Raw genomic sequence first — 23,329 nt, 5'->3', positions numbered from 1 at the left:
AACATGATATCTTCACCCACATCTTTTTAAGAAAACCGAAAATGATAGAAATCAATTTCTATTTCCGGTTTCAATATTGGTATCTTATTCATAGAACAAAACGATAAACAATATTGATTAATGAGTTTTGATATGGATTCACTGATAGAGGAACAGGTTCTATCTTCATTTTATCCCTTATTAACAACCAAAAGTTATAGATGTAATACGTCAAGTTTGAGTATTGAATTTGCATATGCTAGTTTCATACTGTGGAAGGAAACTTATTTTTTATTCTGCTGAAAAAGATTGTTTATTTACGTATGCATTGCGTACGTAAAGAAATATCTGTTAAGAAGTTTATTGTGTATATTGTTTGTCTTCTAGCTGTGGTACACATATTTGTAACAGTGATACAGATATATCTAATAGCAATGCACGTATTTTGCTCGTGGTGATTTTGAGTGAGATACTGCGGGACTGGACTATGATGAATGTGAATATCGAATGGATATATCTCTAAAATCACTTAGGGTTGAGCCTGGAACTTTGTAAAAAGATTTTTAAAAAATATCAAAAAACTCTGATGGACAGTAAAAAGGATCACGCACTCGAAGTTTCAATTTCGTCCGATAGATGTCAGCCGATGGAGAACCTTTGCTCCCATCTAACGGTAAGATGTCTAACTTTTACTGCACAAAGCAGATTTCAGAAATTCACTTGCGTTTAAGAGTTATCCTATATAGTAACGGGTTGATGTTCTTCCCCGTTACCCTTTAAGTTTTTAACGGATTGATACAATTAACGGACTCGACCGACATAATCACTCTAGTCATCTATTGCCAAAAAAGATATTCAAAATTTGCTTACGTTCAAAAGTTACTTTGAGGAGAAACGGACGGACGTTCTAACTTTACAATATTGTATATCAGACTAACATGGCCAGTGGCAGAACAACCTCGGGGCGGGGAGGCCTAGGAACCCCAGTTTGAGCGACAAAAATAATTGAAGTTAGTATTTATATGTTTTTTAAAGTATATAGTAAGTGTTGCCTTTTCTTCTTCATTGGAAAATTTTTGAAACATTAGATATAATTTCAGCTGCAACTTTTCTGTTACGCAATATGTAGAACAATGCTTGAAGTCCACGATGACAACGTCCAACCTAGCCACAATTCCATCAGGAAAGAATAAAGTGTGAAACTTCTGCACAACCCATGAAACATTGACCCATGATACACCTATCATAGCCTGGATTTTGCCTGCTCCCTCCCTAGCTTTTAGCTTCTAGATACGCTCCTGACCTGGTCCTAATAAAATAGTCACATTCACTTACCTGTAAACTCTTCAATATTCATCTCGAATAAAGTATTTCTATTTGGTACACCAAAACTTATCCCAATATATAAAGATGTTCATATCAAAATCTATTACAAGGAAGTCGATAAAAGAATTTTTAATGTCTTCTTTAAACAGCACACATATTATAATGTGTATTTCAAGCGTGTACATTACAAGCAGAATTTATAAACATTTGTCATTGTAGCTTTTGGTTTAAAGGAATAACAATCTCATACTTTGAAGTTTTGTTTATAAAATATCCTAATATTGTTTACTTTCTAATAATTTCATAATTGATATTTTGATTCTTTTTCTTTTCAGAGAAAAACAAAATAAGTTTTATCAGTACTGTTTTAGCTCGTGTTTTAAAAATAACAGAGTTTGTTTATTCGTTATTATAAACAAAGAAATTCACTTGAGTTAAAAATTTTGCAGACTTTGAATGAAAAGTTTCTACGAAATTATGAGCAACACTTAGGAATCCCATGTTTCAAGGCTAAAACCTAAGCGCCCTATGAGAATTAATAGTATATTCATAGTTGTGCGCTTGCTTCTTGTTGAATTATCAGATTAAAATACTAGGTAAACACTCACCAAAAGTGAGTGACAGAAAACCGATTATTTCTATCTGTTGAGTAAGAGTACTTCTATCAGTTAAGTAGCGATGACTAATAAAAGAATACAATATTCCTATCAATTGAGTATCGATGACTAACAAAAGAGTAGATTATTTCTATCAGTTGATTATCGATGACTAATAAAAGAGATTATTCCTATTAGTTGCGTATCGATGACTAAGTTATTGTGCACGGGCGAGGAGACCATTCACATTACTAATTTTAAAAAAATATTTTCATTGAGAAACATTTGGACTGAAAAGGGGAAATTTTGATGTTCTGAAGGGATTTTATGTTGCTTCAGGTTGGCAACACTGACCGGAGATCAAAGACAAAGTTTTGTTTTCTTTCTTCCGAAAGCTCCCCCAGGCCTGTTATCTATTGAGGCAAAACTTTTTTGTCTTTTGTCAGTAAGGTGCTGTCATCTAAGGAGAAATTTTACAACTAAGTCTTGTCTTCCAGCCACTAACAAATTTCAGCATCTCCAGAATGAAATGAAATGAAATCTTAAAGTTTTACGTCCTACGGTTATGCCGGTTAGGTTAAAGGAGACGGTGATTATGAGAGATGAGTGAAATGGTGAAATGATGGCAAACTTGCAACAAGTTTAAATTGCCGTCTGGGGTAATAATAGCATTGAAGTGTTGTTCACATAAAGTCATATGATGTTAGCTAAGACGACGATGTTAATTTTCTGCTCTGGGGTTACTTAGGGTGGGTTGAGACAATGGGGCGGACAACCATATGTACCGGCGGAGTTCTCAAAGTTTATGTGACAAAGTGAGTATCTCACAGTTCTCTCAACCTAGGAAGATAAAACTTCGTACATAAATTCTTCAAAAATTCCCGTTTTAAGGGGACAAAGGGGTATCTTCTATGTATATAAAATAAATGTAACGATAACTGTCCGCGAACTTCTCCTAGCTGCGGTGATGTTGATTATTTCTTATACAAAACTGAACTTTGGCTTACCTTACGCTTTTAGTACATTTTGGGCGAAGGGTGAGGATATGACAAATAAAAGTATGTTTGACGGCTAATTTCTACTAGGCTACTGCACCAATTTCGATGATTTATGATACACTAGTGGGTTCTGTCCAAATTTAGATTTGAGCACATTTTCGACAAAAGGATGAGAAGGCGTGAGGGGTGATATGTAAAAATATTCGGAAAATATTGATATTAGTGTCCAATTTAAAGTTATTGAAGTTGCTGAGGTTATCATTAACACCCGCGATGTCGCTGAAGTCCAACTTCGGTCCCATCAGTATGGACTGGTGTGGGAAGTTGGTGGCATGTAATAATAATAGAAAACGTTCGATGTTAGTGTCCAATTCATGAGATGAATAGTGACACTACCTTTGCTGTTTAAGTTCAAATTTAACCGTCAAGCGTTTGCTAAGGGGAGGAAGAGATTTAAACACTTTACATAAACTTATTCTTCACATTCCAAGAACGATCATATCAGCTAGTAAACAAGTATACAGTCACACATCAGATGCGTGCAATAAATTCGTAATTCGAAGAAAATAGTACTTTAAGATTACGAAATGCTGTGTACAGATTAAGGTCTCTGAGAAATCGGAATCGGATCATGCCAACAAGCGACAACCGATATACAAGTTTCCATCAAGACGACAAGTTCGTTGGTAGGAAAAGAGTACAACTGTGTTTTCTCAGCTCTTGACCTGTCTCATTCGATCAGTTAGCAAGATGATTTATTATCAACCTAAGTTATCAAGTAATGCCGCAATAGTATGGGGAGCAACAGTTAATATAAAGATCGTTAATGTTGAGTACACTGTAAACATATACATTGACTGGCGACAGAACAGTGTTGACTGCGACGGTAAACAGTGTGACAGTAATAACAATGCCTTGGTTAATATCGTTGTCTTAAAAAACGCTCGGACAGACTAGAAATCATATGGCCTTACAAATGGCGAAGTATGTTTAAATATCGCCACATGTTAGGCATACGAGCATCCAGAGTGTCATTCCTATGGCTGTGATGCATGTGTGAAGACAATTCTAGCAAGAGAGCCACACGTAATGACTATCGGGTAGTGGAAAATACAACTTAATCACAGGATGGAATGATAGACATTATTCCGACGTGGCCTTGACGAAGTATACAGCGTCGTATATTCAATTAGATGCTTGAAAACTATAAATGATTTAGACTCATCGTCATCTATACTGTCCCGTGAACTGAGAGTACGGGTGCCTTTGTGTTGGCTTCTAATGACACAACTCCAAATGCCTCCTGCTATAATGTGAGTATGAACATCGTCTCTAAGGCGCTGATTGACTGTCAGACGGTCGTGTTTCCTGAAATGTGCCATCTCATAATGACCTAGAGTTATAGCTACATCACATTAGAACTGTTGCGGTTAATGCAATCTACTGACATGGATTATAGACTGTTATAGCTACTGAAAACACATTTGACGTTGTGAAACTTCAATAGGTATAACTCTGAGTTCCTATTAGTTCGTTTTGAGGGAAAGTCAACAGTAAGTGCTGCAAAATGGACAGTTCTGAAAACATACTCTTTCTTCAGGCAACTCGCGATTGATGAGTATTTGAGTAGAACAATGCTTGCTACATGTATCTCGGAATGTGCAGATGCTCTTCGAAGAAACTACGGTACCTTGATTCCATACCAGCTGGGCCTAATAGGTCACCTATCAAACATTTGTGAGTTATGGTTAGTTGACACCTTGTTCTTGACAGTTCTCCAGTGGGGAGTTCGATCTCTTAAGGATTTACATACAGGCAGTGCAGAAAGTGATTTTTTAAAAACTCATAAAATTGCCTGTTTGATTTAATGCCAGGACACATGAAGAAAATGAATGGATTAAGTGGAAGCTCTTTGCCATGTTCAGTTATTAAGTTTATGGATGTATCATAGTTCTAAAAGTGTAATCTACTGCATAACTTTCAATCAACCCACATGGTTCTATCTTGGTACAGTAGTTTTACAATAGGTTGAACATGGGCGATTTTCCAAAATCGCAATGTTTGAAGATCAATAACAAAGAAGTTTAAGACTCTCAGGTACGAAATTTTTATACAAAGTAGTATATACTATGTAAGCTGTACCAAGAAAGGAAGTAAATCAATAAATATTATTTATTGTCATATGTCACATAATGTTTGCATCTAAACATTATGTTGCTTAGATGGAGAGACCAATTCCGTACTTTTTGACTCTGATCTTTCTCATTGCAACATCCAACATCATAACCCACTGGCCGTCATTTGACCACATACTGTATTATGTGTTATCGATAATTATGAAAGTAAGGCTGACATTATCTGTTTCTTCTTTATTTATGTAACGATTAGATGTAAGGAATTAAGGATTTTCAACCCTCAATTTTATTTCTTTATGAGAGATTGAAGGTAGCAGAAGTTGTGGCTCTTAGAAATGTCTTCTTTCAAGTGTAAACAATGTCAATTCAGTACTGTATATTGAATTTCTTATAACGTAGTCTATATATTTCTTGATTGGAAATTTTTAAAGAAAAAAAATCGTTGTTGTGTATCATTCTTTTCGTCACCAAAAATGAGAAATGTTACCTACTTCAAAAAGCATTATTAATATAGGGGACATTTTAAATAATGATAATTATATCAAATTCTTTTCTATTTTCAGTGATATAATGGAAGCTTCTTAATTATGTACGATTATGAAATAGGATTTAATTTCAATGTGCTGAAGAGTTTGATTCAATAATGCACATTTTACATACTAAGAAAAGTATTTATATGTTTATATATTACACTATTTTTATATATTATCCTTAAAATTTCTTTTTTCTTTATTTTACTCTGTATATTTTGTGTATTTTGTTCTTTGTACATTCTCTATATATATACTGTGTGTATTTTACTATGTGTATTCGACTGATACACCATAAAACATTCTAATGTCCCTATACATTTCGAAACTACAAAAATAATTCAATTTATATCAGATTGGGTGTGTAAGCCGTCCCTAGATATAGCATAAATCTTTCTATACGAATTCATACATTAAGCATGCCATTTCATTCGCACTTATACGACGACACAAATTATATATCGAGTATTATCAGGCGATTATTATTAGTTATAATATAATGCCAAATTACAGTTTATGGTCTCTCAGTAATATAATGAGCAGAATGATATAAAAAACAATGCCAATAGAGAATTTACTGCCGGTAATGCACTTAGTCACTTAACAAGATGTGTAAGTTCATTTACAATTTCACATATGTATTCAGATTTACTTGAAAATTATTTTCGACAGATAAATATGTATATTACTTTCAACTCAGAATCTTAATAAATTATTCAAGATATGCGTATATTCAGTTAAATAAGTCTTACAACATCCACTTGTTCAAAATAATAAGAAAGAGGACGCGGTGACTCAGTAGTACAACGCTCACCCCGATGCGTACAGCCTTGATCGATCTCAGCTCTCGTTAAGTTAGCTTTGCGGTGGACAAACACCGTGTGTTTGGTTTTCTCATGGTTCTTCTGTTTACTTCCACTTTCGTCATTCCAGCGTTTCCTTTAGCCTCGGTGGAGAAGTATGGGATGTAAAACTTAACGTTGAATTTCTATATGATCATTCATTCGAAAGGAATCACTAAAAGAATACATATATCAACAGAAAATCGTAATATAAGACAACATGAGTGTTATGTGAATAGTTGAAATCAAAAACTTAAGAGCACAAGGCTTCAAATAATTATGCATCACCAAATATTGTAAGTTCGTCTTCGTTATAATTTGGAGACCTTGTCAAAATTAAAGGTAATACTGATTATAATCATTACAAAATTTAATTTACATATATATGGTGAAATAGAACGTTCGTGTTATATTTTAGATCGATCTATCAAAATTTAATGACCCAGAGTCTCCATTGCTAAATTAGGTAACCAATATAAACAATAAAACTCCTGTAATATGAAGACATACGAACCGTATAAGATAACAATATTTTGATATAAACAACTACAGACAATAAAATTTTAAACATTTGGTTTGTTGTAAGAACCGTTGCCGTATGGATAGAAATCCGAGTGAAATTTGAAATTTGTAACGCATTAGAGCCTAACAAATTCAACAATACGATGGGTCTTAAGTAATCTTCCTGAAAATTGTTAAGGGAACTGCTAAACTTGGAGTGAAATAACAAAACATAAAACATATAAACAATTACAAACAGAAATAAGAAAATTTAAATGTACTCATGCAAAAATTTAAGAATAAACCAATTGTCAAACTTTCTATTCGTTTACATCTAGCATTCGAAATAAAGTTCCGAAAAGTAGCAATAAAACTTGTCAGTTCTAAACTCAATGATTATACATACACGTATTAGCATGTAATAATATTCCACATAGACAGAAATATCAAAGTTGCTGATAAAGTCGTATTAAAGGAGGTAATTAAAATAGTAATGCCAGTTCTATGACTAAGTGAGTAGTATCACCAAGCAAAGAGGTTGTGTAAAATTATCATTGTGCAAATACACATACTATTGTCGTGAAGATCTTTGATGTAAGTGACCTCAGTTCGAATACTGAACAGTAGCATTCGATGACGGAATTCACTTCTGCTCTGTGTATGAGTTTCTGACGTGCAGATGAGGAAGAAACTCCGCCATACAGACTCACATCTGGTATTTTAGGGCAATAAACGCACATTTCATTAGCCTATCGTCAGTACTAAGATCAATATGACTCCTTACTCATGTGTTGTACATTTATGACGTTGTACAATTCTGTTATTGGAGCTTATTTTGACACATTCAGTATATTTCAGCAGGATAATTTACGTACCTATGCAGCTGGATGTGAATATGACGCATGTCTCTTCCTCAAAAGAAAATATAATCCTCTTTGTGTTAATTAACGAGATGTATCTATTAATGTATTTATCTATTAAAATACTGTACATGATAATGGTACTTTTATTTTTTTCTTACTGTACCTAAAGGTTAAGAGCTTTCAGAGACATTTCGAGTCTTTACTTATTTAGAATTAAGACTGGTCGAAGTCATACACTCAATAGCATCTGCATATACTATTCATGCTAATACACTTCTCACATCATGCTATTACTAACAACTAGCTGTCAGGAAGAGTTTTGTTTTCTGTTGGGATCTTCTGTCACAGACACTTAAACCTAGTACAGAATAACTATTTCGAGTTATTCCTAAATATTTCAGTTATAAATATGACACAGCTAAGTGACAAACCCATCAGAATCAAGTAAAATGCCAATTGCAGGTGATTGAGTGACAATGGGATGTCTTCTTTTTCGTTGGTACGTAAATTTTTAGCACGATTGACCTCACTGTAAGATGCTTTCATCAATTTATTTTTAAATCCTCCTTCCACTAATCGTCTTACAATAGTATTCATTCTAAAGATGTATGGAGAATTCTTGGAGATAGGGTACGCAAGATATAAAACCCCTAAGTAGTCATTAGAGATATGAAACACTTCACCACTACTATTATACTTGTAATATTTTCTCAGTGAATCAGCAATATAACGTAAGTCAATAACTACTCTGTCCTGGTTAAGGGCAAGTAGTTTCATTGAATTTCTTCCGCTAGATGTTCTTTTTGTCTTTAACATCATGTGTTTTATAAAAGGATCCGACGAATACTTTACGAAATCATAGTACAACGAATATGCCTCTACTTGAATACCTGAATTCGCAATTTCTTCTCGAGTGTTCAAAGGTGGATAGAATTGAGGATTTACCATAAAACTCACAATTGAACTTTGATATAAAGAATTAAGGATCAGAAATAGCAGTACGGTCAATATAAATAATGATCTTTCAAATTTCTTGTAAGGAACTCTGTGTACAGATATTTGAAACACTAAAGATAAGATGTACAATACTGTCGTCATAAATTGTTCCCCATTCTTATGACGTGATGACGACACCTTTCTTAGATATTCTATACACATAACAAAGGCAACAAAAGTGGCAGTTAATATCCACAAGGATGTTGTAAACGGTAAAAGTGCATTCATCCATTCTGGAATAGGTCTTTCTCGTGGAGAAACAAATGCAATATGCATATATATAAATGTATCTATGAACAATATTTCTCTATACAATTCAGGTACAATTATGAAAGGAGAAGTACATGTATCAGCTCCAGAGGAAATTGAGGATTTAATATTTTCTATAGTATCTTCTTCTCTAAATACTGGTGTAAAGTTCATCTGGATAATTGTGGTCTTCAAAATTTCGTCGTTAGGATATAATTTACCATCATTTTCTTCTATAACAGACGGCTCACTGCTCATGTCAAATCTAGTCATAATGATGGGGAATCCCATTACATTATTTGTTTTCTCTTCATATAACTTTGAAATGTCTGATTCATTTTTTCTCGAAATTTTGAACACTTTTTTATTCATTTCTTTCTTGGCGTTGAATGGATTATATGAAATGAAATTCAAACACTTCGTTCTATTTAAGAACTTATGGATTTTACTGCATTCTCCTCGGATTACAACTTCCACGTTCAGCACTCTCTTTTTCCATAAAATATCAAATATATTATCAAGCTTTTCTATATTTATACTTGCCTGACCAAACATTACCACAATTTTTGCTCTGTGATTCCAAAATGAGAGTTGTTCAACATCATTCCATAGTAGATAAGAGTATTTGGTTTCTATAATGGAAAATACAAAGCACTTACTTTCACCTATTTCTGAATGTAAATAGGAATATTTGGCTAAATAGTTCGTCTTGTTCAATATAAAGTTGTGAATAGTGTACGGCTTTGCACAATTTTGAGTAACTTGTGCAATATCAAGATCTACTTGATATAATGCTTCAGATTGCAGAATGAAACTTAATTGATTAGTATGTTGACAATGCAAGGAACAAAGTTTTCCTAGTGCCTGTGAAAACTGTATATTTTGATGTACGATGTTGTATGTTTCTACTGTGAAGTTGGCACACAAGTGTGACCAGTTGTACATGATAAGAACAGTTGGAAATGCTATTCTAAGTATTTTCATTTCAATACAACTTAACATTTTCTGTGATGGCCAAATGTGCTATGTATGAGGATTATTTATGTAAGGCTATAAAAGTTGTTTATTTGATTACTTAATCTTATCTGTGGAATGTTTCGGGGAGAAACTCCTATAGTTGTACATTTTTATGTTTCATTTAACGCAAATCCTATATGATTTGATCTAAAGCTTGATGTGGGGTCTGACTCACAAGTAATTAAGAAGGAAATCAATTCCGGTCTATGATACTTCAATGAAATGTTGGAGCTTACATTGTCAGTGTTTCAATGAATGGTAATTATATTGGAAACAATCTTCAAAACTTCAGAGTGGGTATTTTTATAATTTGTTATGGTCTGTTTTAAGATTGTAGTCATTTTTTCATTTTGGCAAGATCCATCATCAATGATATCTCTGTCAGATTTTCTAATATTTTATTCTCGGCTCCTTCCCAGTTAGTGAACTGAAATAAAAATATTTAATAAAACCTATATTGCCAATATGTGTATTTAATGTAACTTTTATATCTTCTATACACTATTGCGTTTTATTAAATGAAGAAGAGACACAAGAGTTATCCTTGTACAAACACCAATGAAGAAGTTACTGAAAATGTAGTCATTCTAACTCTTAATTCAAAAGATATATATATTCTATAAATGTACCCTTCAAATGAAACTTTAGTCCTAATATTTGTATTTTAAATCATGAGTTTTGGAAAAACTATATATATATAAGTAAAATATATAGGGTGACTGGTAATTCGATGCATTCCTTGCAAGGGGATATTCTACAAGTACTTTGAAACATTTTCATCTATATGAACCAGGGGTAGGAAATCAATAGTTTCTGAGTTATTTTCATATGTGATTTTTTTTTTAATTTGCCGGGTAACGAGAGGTGCGCGAGAAAGTTTCACCCTGACCCACTTCCACACATCGTAGTGCGATGAAATTTTACATGTGTAATTAAGCTCGTAACTCTGCACTGTTGCTGTGTTGTAGGTCCAAACGGGAAGTAAGGTGTAGTGGGGCAAAATCCATTACTGCACCTCAGAAAGCAGCATGGCATCATCGCAGAAGTACTCGCCCCCAGGAAATGACTTCATGGTTGGGAAGAAATGGAATGAAGATGGTGTGCGGTCAAGAGAAAACTCAAAATGTGACCGATTTCATGCATCTGTATACATGTGCATCTGTCTGGCCAACTTTCGAACTGTGAACGGGTGCGTTGTTTTCCAGGACGCCTTTTTATCAACACACCACGCTCTGTATTTTTCACAAGCTTTTGTTAGTGCTATAATGCTAAATGTGTTATTTTGTTATGACTTTCCAACGTTTACATTTTTAGCTTTGTAGAAAGCTTACATTAAGTTGTTATTGTAGCAATTGGTTCGGCAATAGTGGTAATTTTATTTCGAGTTATTAAAGCGAGGTATTCTATTGCTATTTATGTAGAATGACTCAAGGAAGGATGTGGACCTCCGGTCCCGGGTTCACATTGGTCTTTTAGGTGGGTCTAGGATTGGGAAGAAACTGGTCCTAGTCATCTACGTAAAAGGTGCCATTCCTGCCTTCGCCAAGTGAGAGTGAAGGAAACCAGGGGGAACCTAGTCAAACCAATGACAATGTGCCGACGTAGCACCACTAAAGGAATTCCGCGTTCAAGTCTGAGCGACCATAGTGATGATCTTTTATTTGGGATCAGCATGGGGTAGTACTATCTGTTTTCCAGGCAAAGGGTACCACAATTACCAGGAAATGCTGTATCACTCCTGCGTGCATTGAGAAATCTCACAAGGGAACATCTTATATTGATAGTAGCATTGTCCAATCAAACAATGCGCAATCGACAGACGAGTGAAGAAAAGTGAGAAATCCAAAGTTTTACGGGCTGACACCTAGAAACACAGGAGATATAGAGGAAAAAAGGATCTAGAATCATATGAAAATAGCAATGCAAAAGATACACTAACAAAGAAAGAACTTCAAAATGATTAATCAAAATGACACTACGTAAGCAAACATTGTACCTACAGACATGTTCAATAACATCTTATGTAATGCAGTGTTCCCAACCGAGCACAAAATTAACTTTTGTTAAATGGGACGGAACACAAATTATAACATCTAGCAAATCTAATTATGAGTAGAAAAGTACCTGTGAAGTGTGTACAATGTTGCCAACGTTTGAGGATAGGCCTATATGAATTCTTATATGAACCTTGGATGCAGAAGAGTAGATACAGTGCACGATTCGAACTAGGTAAAACCAAAATATGAGACCACAAACAAAAAAGTAATCAATGAAGTACAAAATAAGGGACGAAGCACAGTCGAAGCACTTTTACCCAGGTGGAAAATCAGAATAGTATCAAACACAACACACAAAACTGAAATGATGCGAGCACTTGGATTGATAATTGATTAGCAGGCTCACTTTTCTGATGCACGTAATATTGTATCACCTCACACATTATTGGAAGTCAGTTTTGCAGTGTTGTTGTTGATAAAGCGCTCCGCATTATGTTGGTCCCTATAAGGAGAGGGTCGCTTGAGAACTTGATTTTATGTTCAGTTGGCAACACTGACTTACATAAGATGCTATTGAGCACATCTGTAGTACAATGTTTGCTTACTACACTGTTGTGTAAATGTCATTTTGATTAGTTTAATTATTTTTGAAGTTCTTTCTGTGTCATTGTTTCTTTTGCATTGCTATCTTCTCGATCTTCTTTCTTCTCTATCTCCTGTGTTTCTGTGTGTCGGCCGGTAAAACTTTGGATTTCTCACTTTTCGTCACTCATCTATCGATTGCGCATTGTTTGATATCAATATAAGATGTTCCCTTGAAAGAGCGTGGCATGCTGACAAAAGATGTCCACATCCTGGAAAACAACGTTCACCTTTCATTGTTCGAATGTTGGCCATAAAGATACATGACCCTGGGTATGAAATCCGTCATAGTTCGCGTTTGCTCTTGACCGAACACCGTCTTCATACCACCTCTTCTTAAACCTGCAGTCATTTTCTAGGGGCAAGTACATCTGCTATGATGCCACGCTGCTTTCTGAGGTGCAGTAATGATTTTGCACCACTACAACTTACCTTACGTTCGAACCCATAACACAACAACGGTGGAGAGTTACAAACTGTACATTACCACATGATCTACACAGGCATGAGGGATTACACATGTGAAATTTCATCGCTCTATGATATGTAGAAGTGGGTCAGGGTGAAACTTTCTCGCGCAAGTCTCGTTAGCCGGCAAATTTCAAGGAAATCACACATGTGCAAATTACTGAGAAACTATTGATTGTCCATCCCTGTTTCATATAGGTCAAAATGTTGTAGAATATTCCCTTGCAAGGAATATGCATCGAATTACCAGTCACCCTATATATATATATATAGTAAAAGTCCATATCAGTGTTTATCAAACTTTGTCTTCAAGATGAATTTATCTAGAGTTATGTTCTTACAAGGCGTGTAGTCTATCCTTAAAAAATTCACAACAGTGTTGTAGACTGGAATTAAACTCCTATTTTCACTACTTACTAAATTTGATATTAAGTACTGATTATAATTGGAAACTATAATTTTCTTTCGACATGTAGTTCCATATTTGTCCTTACCCATTAACCATATACATATTTACTGTATTCGCATATGTTTAACAGGAATGGTAATTTCTATAGTAAGCTCAAGTTTTATATTCGACCTTTTGCAACAATTATTAAAAATATTGAGTTATAAATCTTTGATTTACGAAACACTAAGCCTATATTCTACTTCTACTAAAGTTTGTACTACTTTTTTCATAATATTAACAGAATATACTTAAACATCCCAATACTTTCAGTGACTTTCCATAATCTTATGAGTGAAATTGAGAATTTTGCATCATACAGATAACATACGTTAATACAGTTTATATTTTTCTTGTATAGTGAACTTTAATATACATCCGGACATACAATTGTAATTCAAAAATCTAGAGTAACAACATTTAAGTAATTCCAATCGAAAGAAATCAACCTGTGTAATATTCCCTCATTATTGACATATGTCAAAATAGAACAATTTACGTATGTAATTGTGGGATACTCTTTTCACAGCGAAAAGAGGGAAGATAATTTTAATCTCTAGTTCTCCATTGATTTTAAATTCAGTTAGTAGGGATGAATGTAAAGACTCAAAAGATATGTGCCCATATGTGGTCAATTGTGTTATTATTATTACTACGAAAATTATTTTGTACTTACGTTAGCTTATCCTGCAAAATTGTTTTGGGTGCTTACAACATGGGGTTACTTTGATCCACCTTTCACCTCTTTATGAGGTATTCGCCCTAAAATCGGGTTATATTAATCGATTATTCCTGACTGATCTCAAACACTGAGCACTTTGAGAAATCCTAAAATGTAATGTATACTATAGAATTTTATCAAAATCGATTAATATTCATCAAGGATATCGTGCATATTTTTGAAATGTCCGACGGGATCTAATCAATCTCTTTATTCTTTACTGATTTAAACTCCTTTCAGAGGTGCTCAAAGAAAATATACCCATATTGTGTCAAACATTTTTAGAACGAAAATTATCTTTGAACACATTTTTTAAATAAGGTATATCTAAATTCACCCTTTCATTCTTGGCAATCTGTAATGGCAAACTGTTTTATCAAGAAATTTTACATTATGTTTCGTCAAAATCGGATAATTTTTACGTATCTTATTCTGAAACTTGTTTCTGTATATTTACAACATCCGTTCTTTGATCCGTTCTTTCACCCTTTATCGTACATAGATTGTAACTCTAAAAATGAACTTTATTTAGGAAGATTAGAGGGAGGTATATACTAAGTTTAATTTGAATTAGATAAATTTTACATGAGTTCTTGTGGAACAGACAGACACTGAAATTTCAGTCCTATCGAATAGTAAACGATCACTGCTCTCGCTTCAATAACTGGTGCATGACTTCTTTGGCAAAAATATAGCCTATTGATTACTACGGAAGGAAACTCTCTCTTTTCCGGACATGTACAATCTTTTCCCTCTCTTCTTAGTTTTATTAATCTCTTCGTAACGAAGAAGAATTATCCCCTTTCCATTCGTACTTAACACAGAAATACTTTCCATAGTTTGTAAGTAGTAAATCTATGATGCAATACAGCAGACAACATTCCTTCCCCGAAAAAAAAGAAAAAAAAACAGCATCAAGAACAGTTCCAGGCTGAAATTGATTTATCTTCCTTGTCCACAATAGATTTTCAGTATTTAATAACAATATTGATGTTTTTATTTCAATATTTTTACTTTTAGTGCAGTCAGTATGCGAAATACGGGAGTCCTACATGAGAACGACATGTACTGAAGAAGAAAATTACCACACTTGCAGTATAGGTATTTTACAGTTCCCATAAAAATCCCTTACCTGCGATATCTTTGTTTGTTTACAGTGGTAAGTATTCCCCTTGCCCCCTCCCCCAGTAATTCGAACACTGAGTACAGTGTTTTGGTAGTAGCCTATTTTTTGTATAATAACCTAAATCTATACTTAGGATTTATAAAATGTTATAATACTTAATTAATAATGTTATATGTTAATAATAGTATTAAATGTTATAATCCTGCATTACTATACTTACAAAACAACTATATTATCTATTTAAATTATACAATAGAATTAGTATATAATAATTGTCCAAAGATGAGATATACATATCAATCGATAAATATCATTGGACTGAAGAACATGACATACACGAGAATAAATCCTTCTGTGTATTTTTCAAGAAGATTAACAAAAATTAATATCTATGGTGTTAAAAGTGTTATTAGTGGTCGACAATAGCAGGCTTAATAGCATTACATCTCTTAAAGTGAAACTGATACTTAGAAAATACCATAAAGCCTTTCAATATGACACCAGCAAGAGGTCAGTACACGCTATGGTTAAAGATGCAACAACCTAAAATTATCAATAACTCTTGTACTTTAATTTTAAAAGAATATAGAGAAAATTCCGGATTGTAATTCTAATAATATATCTCCTTTACTTGGGATCGTATGAGTCTTACTGCTTCGGAAAGGCGCTGTATAGCAAATACGTGAAAGTGGTGTTTTTGTGACAAAAATCAGGTATGATTAACTGGTCAGAAGATGATATAGCCATTGTATGGAAAGATCTATAGTGAAGGAGCAGATCTTCTGATGGAAATGATGGTAAGAAATATGTACCCCTGAAATGGAATTTACCCCTTCCCATTGTTGTGATTGTAGCTGATTGTTAACGATTCCACTGTCGTGGTTTCTCAGAACTGAAAACTTCTTAATAAGTAAAATAAACCATTCACACGGAATAACTGGTGCGTTTACAAGGAAACTTCGAGTTTGGCTTTTTGTATACTTCCACAATACAGTAATTACGTGAAGAATTTTAATTTTTAGTCTATCCAAATAAGAGATACTTATGTTGTTTCTTACAATATAATTCTGTGTATCTTCTCCCTAATGCTGGAAAATAATTTATTCCTTGTGTAAGCAACATAATTTAATTTTTCCCCATTTTAACTATTGAAATTTATGCTTAATTTCATTTAAAAATTACAAATTATGTGGAACTTTTAATTCTGTTCGATATCAGAAACCTCTATCTACTGTGCATCGTCATATTCTAGAGAATGCAGAGTTTGGCATGCCTTATTACACATTTAGATCACAAAAACACGATGTTGCAAACTAAATAGCAAGTAATAAGACGGCAATTGAGCAAGAACAATCATGTAACGATTAACAGAACCATATGGCACATTTTCACATGAAAATCACGATTTCGTATTCATAAATTGAACGTAATCATTAACTTACCTATTTTTCTATTGTTCGGTTTCAAGTATTTGATTTAAAACGCTGGCCAAATGAGAATTAAGTTTTCAGATATCAGATTGTGACATTGAATTATGCAAATAGACCACAAACAGCCTTAATTATTGCCTGTACATTATTAAGCATGTTTAGGAAGATATTGAAGTAAAAATTGTCATGTTCAATCTCACCCTTTAGGGAAACATATTTCAAACCTTATTTTCCATAAAGGTCTAGGGAGAATTAAATTTGTACGCTTTTTTGAGAAAGCTGGTTCTTTTTCCTGCATATAGATAACTTTTTTTGGTTTATAATAAATATTTGCATATTAAACGTTCAATTAGGATGGACAACCTATTTTAATAGTAATACTATCATATTAAACAATTACAGATACTCACCACATTTAATATAAGGAATTTTAATTTTTTAAAAGTTTTTCTCTGATTACTCATTATTCTTGATTATTAAATTGACTTTTTTGTCCTAAAAATGCAAACTTTTTTATTTGAAGGTTGATAGTATACATAGTTGATGAAGATTAAAATGTTCATTCCAGCTCTTTATACCTGTATAAATTATGAATTCACCAATAAGCTACTTTCAAGTAGATATAAGTAGATAGAGAGATTTACTAAACATCTCTGAAACAAGCTTTTACTAATAATAAAAAATCCTACTTGTAAGAAATTTTGCTTTGAATCATAATAAATTATTTAATGAAACTAAGTTTATTTCTTTACAGATATTTAAAGCTAAAGTCTTAAGCATAAATAGCTCTGCAAAATAAGTATTAATTATGTTCAATTCTACTTACTAAAATATGAATAACGTATTGCACATTACTCAATTACACGTACAAACAATTTAGTAATTGAAGAAAAGCAAAACAGACTTCAGCTGCTTGGTTGGTTTTTAGTAAGTTCTTACTACATGATGGTAAACAGTATTCAATCAATATGTAAGATTATAACCAATTGTATTGTTTTGCATTTGCTTTTAGAAACACAGAAAAGCTTTTATTATTATATATTTGTAAGAAATGCAGCGACCATTAATCATTCGCTCAGTGAATAAAGTCACTAATAGCGTAAGATGTGGAGATTTGAGGTAGAGTTATTATATATATTATTTGGTGATTGCTCTCTCTTTTCGAATAATAATCCATTACTATCGATAGTAATATCAAGGTTACTACCATTATTCCTGTTCTTAAAATAAAATAAAAACATGTTTATTTCTTTTTATCAAATGAAATCAATATAAAATGCAATTAGCCAGTTCGTTAAGGTTTCTGTATCCATTCCTCATCAATCATATTGTCTTTAAAACTGCAATATATTAGTTATATGTCTAAAGTATAATTCACGTTGGGGCCTCAGGATCAGTTGTAAAGCGCTCACACTGCATATGGGTCCTTGGTTCAATCCCAGCCTACATCAATTACGCTTTGTGGTGGACAAACACTAAATGCTCACGTTTTGTCGAGATTCTCCCGTCTCTCTTCATCTCCTTCATTTCCCCATTATCATCATTTCATTATCACTGTCTATCTTAGGTTCAGAGAATAATTGTGGAACATTAAACTCAAATAATTCGCATTCCTGCGTTTCACGTAAATTGCTTACAATAAACGAAAGTTCTGTTTTAGGAAATACGAACATATAGAAAGGGGAATTTAACATAACTTTAAGAGAGAAAAAATGAATTGGAATACATAGTAGTTAAATACAAAGTGGAAATTAAGCTTTATAATACGAGGCACGTCCAGAAAGTAAGTTCCATTTGGTAATAAAATTAAATTGTGTACAGATACAGAAAAAATTATTTATTGCACAAAATTCTAAAACTCTTAAACTAATTTTCCACATAACTGCCGAAATTTTGCAGGCATTTGTCATAGCGTGGCACAAGGTTTTGTATACCTTCTTCATAGAAGTTTGCTGCCTGTGTCTTCAACCAGTTGGAAACAGTTTCTTTCAGCTCGTCGTCATTGTTGAAGTGTTGCACGCCAAGGAAAGACTTGAGATGTAAGAATAGATGAAAGTCGCTAGGAGCGAGGTCAGGGCGTCGCGTGAACCAGTTCTTCTGTAACCAAAGATGGACGCCCATTCCGTTCTTCATCGTGCACGTCACTACGTCCTTCATTGAATTGTCGGACCCATCTTCTCACCATTGAATCACTCATCGCATTTTGTCCGTAAACATCGCAAATAAATAAATTTCACTTGGTTTCACTTTCCTCGCATTCAGAAAACGAATCACCGCTCTGATTTCACAAGCGGTTGGATTTTCAATCAACACCGACATTGTAAACAAGCACAACAAAGCGTACGTGACTGACAGCGATCTCCAAATGGCGCACGTTTCTTCTCTTTGATACAGAGCGTCTACTGCGCATGTGCGGAACTGCGATCGCAGCGCTGCAGCGGAGATAAATTGAAACGGAACTTACTTTCTGGACGTACTATGTATTTATCTATTCTGAATATGAAATATATATTTGTCGTCAGGTGGATTCCAATTGATTCAGTTCCGAAGTCAAATTATCCATGTTTCTGAGATATTGTTTTAGAATGTATGTCTCTGCATTAATGTATGTTATATGAATATATTATTTACTGTTATGTACGTGGCCCATAATTACGTATATGATATTTGACTGACTGTAGTACTTATAATTCTGGACAAAAAGTTCTGATATGGCCAGTGGCGGCGGTTGGACGTTAAAAGTGGGGGGGGCAAGACATGATCTGAATATTTGATATCAATGTTAGTTTTCCTGGTTGCTTGTAACACCTTGTTTGACGAAAGGTTGTATAAATAATAGGATACTATCTTTTTCAGTTAAAATACTGTATATCGTATTTCATATTTTATTAAGTAAATTGACAAGAGAAGCGCAAGTAGACACTAGCCCTTTGTACTCTTAAAAACGAAGGTGTAAGAAGAGATTTGATTACTTGCTCATGAATATCTGTGTGGAAAATTGTGTGATCAGAATAGAGGCATATTTAATAAATTTGCAAACAAATAAACAGAAAGGATAATATTAATCAAATAATCATAGTAATGAATAACGAGGTTTGTTTTGCCGAAGTTATATTGAAACTGGAAATTAATGAGCAACTTATATTTTTAATTCCACGCATGCTATTATATATTTTATTACTCTTAGGATGACAGTGAATACTACAAGCATATGCTACGACATTTAAAGAAATACTTTTGCAGCTTTCCGAAACATGTTCGCTGCCATTAAGTACAGTTTTCACTTTCTTGGAATATATCAAAACTCAGCAATACTTAGTGACTCCACATTCCAGTTATACAAAATAATCCTAAAACCTAGAATTATGCTAAATTTAATAAATTGAATTGTATATACAAAACTGTATATGTACACCCCTAAACTACTATATTACAGTAGCGGCTCGTAGTCTGTACAAGCACCGGTTGCAATGTTGCAATATCAAAGGTATATAGGTACGCGCAAGTGTTCCCCTCCCCCAGCATTCTTGAGTCTTATCCAAGAAATATTCAGGAAATATGAAGAGGAAAGTCTTTTAAGCTCTATTTGTATATTATTGATTAAATTATTTCTCTAATATTAATTTAATATATAAGCTATTTCCTTTTTTTCAAACAACCACTATCAATGTACGTTTATACACTATTTATATACAAAACCTCTATACTCATGTTATTGAACACGAGATAAATCGAATATATAGTATGTGCTGTAAGCCATGAATGATGGCGTTAATCCGAAAAGAAGAAAAAAAACAAGAAAATTGCATGCACGCAGTTAAATAAAATTATTTAATTATATAAACTATGCATTATTTTAGAATGGAAGGTCTTTCTTCGATCTTTTGGGCTTCAAATTTTTCTATGATTTTATTGAAATCTGAAATGCTGCTCGCCAAGTCTCTCTGAATAGAAAGCATCGCTAGCGCAAATATTTTCCGCTTTATTTTCTTTAGGATCCAGAAACACCTCTCTCCTCCGACAATATGCATTTTTTAGCATTTCTTTGTATAAATATACGGAACAAAAAGTCAATTTTCAGGAACCACGTATTTTTTTGTCTGTAAAGAAGCATAAAAAAATAGTTTAACATTCCAGTAAATTAGGCTAAAGAAGACAGATGAGTATTGGAGGTGAATGATTTGATATTAATTTATGCTCTCCGCCGGAAATCGAACACGGAATCATGTGCACGAAAGACACAGAGCTAGGAATTAGACCAATAGTAAGACATTTTCTTCTTGGAGACTCGATTGACACCCCCCCCCCAGAATAGGATTTTTTAAAAAATAAATCTTATCCCAAGAATTTTCACCTTTGTATTATAAATGTTGAATAAAATCTATTGACTTCGAACGACCGCCCCCCAAACTTTCAGCCTGGATCCGTCCCTGCTACCACCAGACTTATATTTGTTCTTTGCGAGTTTATGTTTTGTGAATACCTTCTCTCTTCCACGCGTCTGTATCTTCCTCACCCTATCAATTGAGTCAAGCGCTGCTAAGCGGAGGAATTCGTAACTATTACAGAAGCTGACCAGTTGCGGGAGAAAACGCAACCGCAAGGGACCAATACGGGAAGATAGGAGCGTTGCAAGAATAAATCCACTTCCCCATGTTAAGAGATAGGAGCTCGCTGCCATATGCTCAATGTTACTGCATCCAGTGGCAACGTTCGCTGCCACTGGAAAGGTAAATCTCTCTCTTTCTTTCCATTTTTTAATTGACTTTTTTCAGAAATGCATCAATACTGTTTTGCGCTCAAGAGCAAAGGTTTATTTTTTACTGATACACTACTTTAACACTTAAAAATATTTGTAGTATTAAAAAAAATATCCGGTTGCACAACCATGCAACATATAGTACCAGCCGCCACTGCTATATTATACTGAAAAATTAATATTCCTTACTGAGCTCCTTCGTGGCTAAGCGGTTAGCGTACACGCCTTTGACATGGGAGACCCTGGCTCGATTCCCCGGGGGGAGCTCACGTGGTTCGAACTCCACGTTGATAATTAAGTCCACGTCTCACATAACTTTGCTGCTGAACAGGATGTTAAACTGAAAAAAATCAAATCAAAATATTCCTTATTATTAGAAAGAACAAAATACATTTTAGGAACTGTTGATTTTTGTGCAAATAAAGAATAACTTGTGAAGGACTTATTTTCTTGCGAAATGTTATTTCAATTAGTTCCAGAGCGGCTGACTAACATATCGGGCCCTTGCAAGAAGAAATTAAAGTACGCTTGAATTGTGGCGCTCCAATAGGTTAATTTTTGGTCCATTTTAAGTGGCAGTTCAAACGCAATTCCTGTAGCTTTCTTACTTCCACGGGATGACAACCAATACGTACTCATGAAACAACAAATATTTTATGGCATCATTTTTATTCTATGAACCAATAATACATACAAAACTTTATATTTTCAAATGAAATTATATACATTAATGGGTAATTTCAAAAAAGTGGGGGCAACTGCCCCCCCTAATCGCCGCCCATGGATATGGCAATACTGCGTAGCTTGAGATTGTGGATCACACAACGGTCACTGGACTTAGAACCGTTAGTATATTCCAGACAGGATGAACGAAACATTCCCGAACCGCTAGATTGGTCGACGTGAGTCTGTGGATTTGTCTGCTCGATCTTCCAATTTAACACATCTGACTTTTTCTGATGGGGTGTTTTAAAGGACAGTGTATTAACACCAAATATGCAATTTGGCCGAACTAACGGAAGCTATCGCATAAGAGTTCCACTGGATACCAGCAGGGTCTGTCAATCTGCCTCTCACAACGTTGCCCTTGATTTGGGTGGTGCATCGGTGGACCATGTCATGGAGAACTGATTAAAATTCTTGTAAGGAAAGGTATGAGTGTAATGTGTTTATGTTCAATTTTATGTTTAAGTTTTGCTTCTAATTCTTTTACAGCAATCTTTGAAATATCACATGGATAATTATGGGCCACACTATGTTAGCTATAACATACATTTAGTATATATCGTCCGATTAAAACATAATTAAGACCTCAAAAGTCTTATTAGAAAATCTATCATAGAAGATGGTAAATGATTTGTAGCACCTTGGAAGAACATAATAATAATAGTGTAAAAGTCATCGAGCAACTCTCTCTATATCTATATCTATCTATTTATCTATGTATAATCCTAATATAGGACCACTGAAACTTGGAATCTTTGCTAAATTATTTTTCCGTAAGGTTAAGTAAAAAAGCTTCATCTTGTTCCAGAATCCATTGATATATTTCATAGGATCAAAAATTAATTAATCTCCTCCCTGTACTTGTATGTTCAGCTCATCTAGGTGCTCAGCTAAATGTCGAAGAAAATCAATCTCCCGAAGCTCCTCTTTCAGGTAAGCTGTGTAAGATGGAACAATCTGTTTAAGAAAATAGGGGAATT

At 33.9% G+C, this 23,329-nt stretch overlaps 2 protein-coding genes across 2 annotated transcripts in view; one reads left to right on the top strand and one right to left on the bottom strand.

The window, feature by feature from the left end:
- Nucleotides 1–1,432, bottom strand: part of LOC145668414 (prion-like-(Q/N-rich) domain-bearing protein 25) — a 193,123-nt gene extending 191,691 nt beyond the window's left edge. The window contains exon 1 of the mRNA XM_081736226.1: nt 1,315–1,432. Coding sequence (XP_081592352.1) covers nt 1,315–1,336 — 22 coding nt within the window. The 5' untranslated portion in view covers nt 1,337–1,432. The remainder of the gene's footprint in view (nt 1–1,314) is intronic.
- LOC145668415 (trypsin-1-like) overlaps nt 1–23,329 on the top strand; it is a 174,925-nt gene that overhangs the window by 84,457 nt on the left and 67,139 nt on the right. The gene's annotated exons all lie outside the window — the stretch shown is intronic.

Source organism: Thermobia domestica, chromosome 13 (genome assembly GCF_964235325.1).
Source record: "Thermobia domestica chromosome 13, izTheDome1.hap1.1, whole genome shotgun sequence".
Lineage (NCBI taxonomy): Eukaryota > Metazoa > Arthropoda > Insecta > Zygentoma > Lepismatidae > Thermobia > Thermobia domestica.
This window is presented reverse-complemented; position numbering and strand designations above follow the sequence as displayed.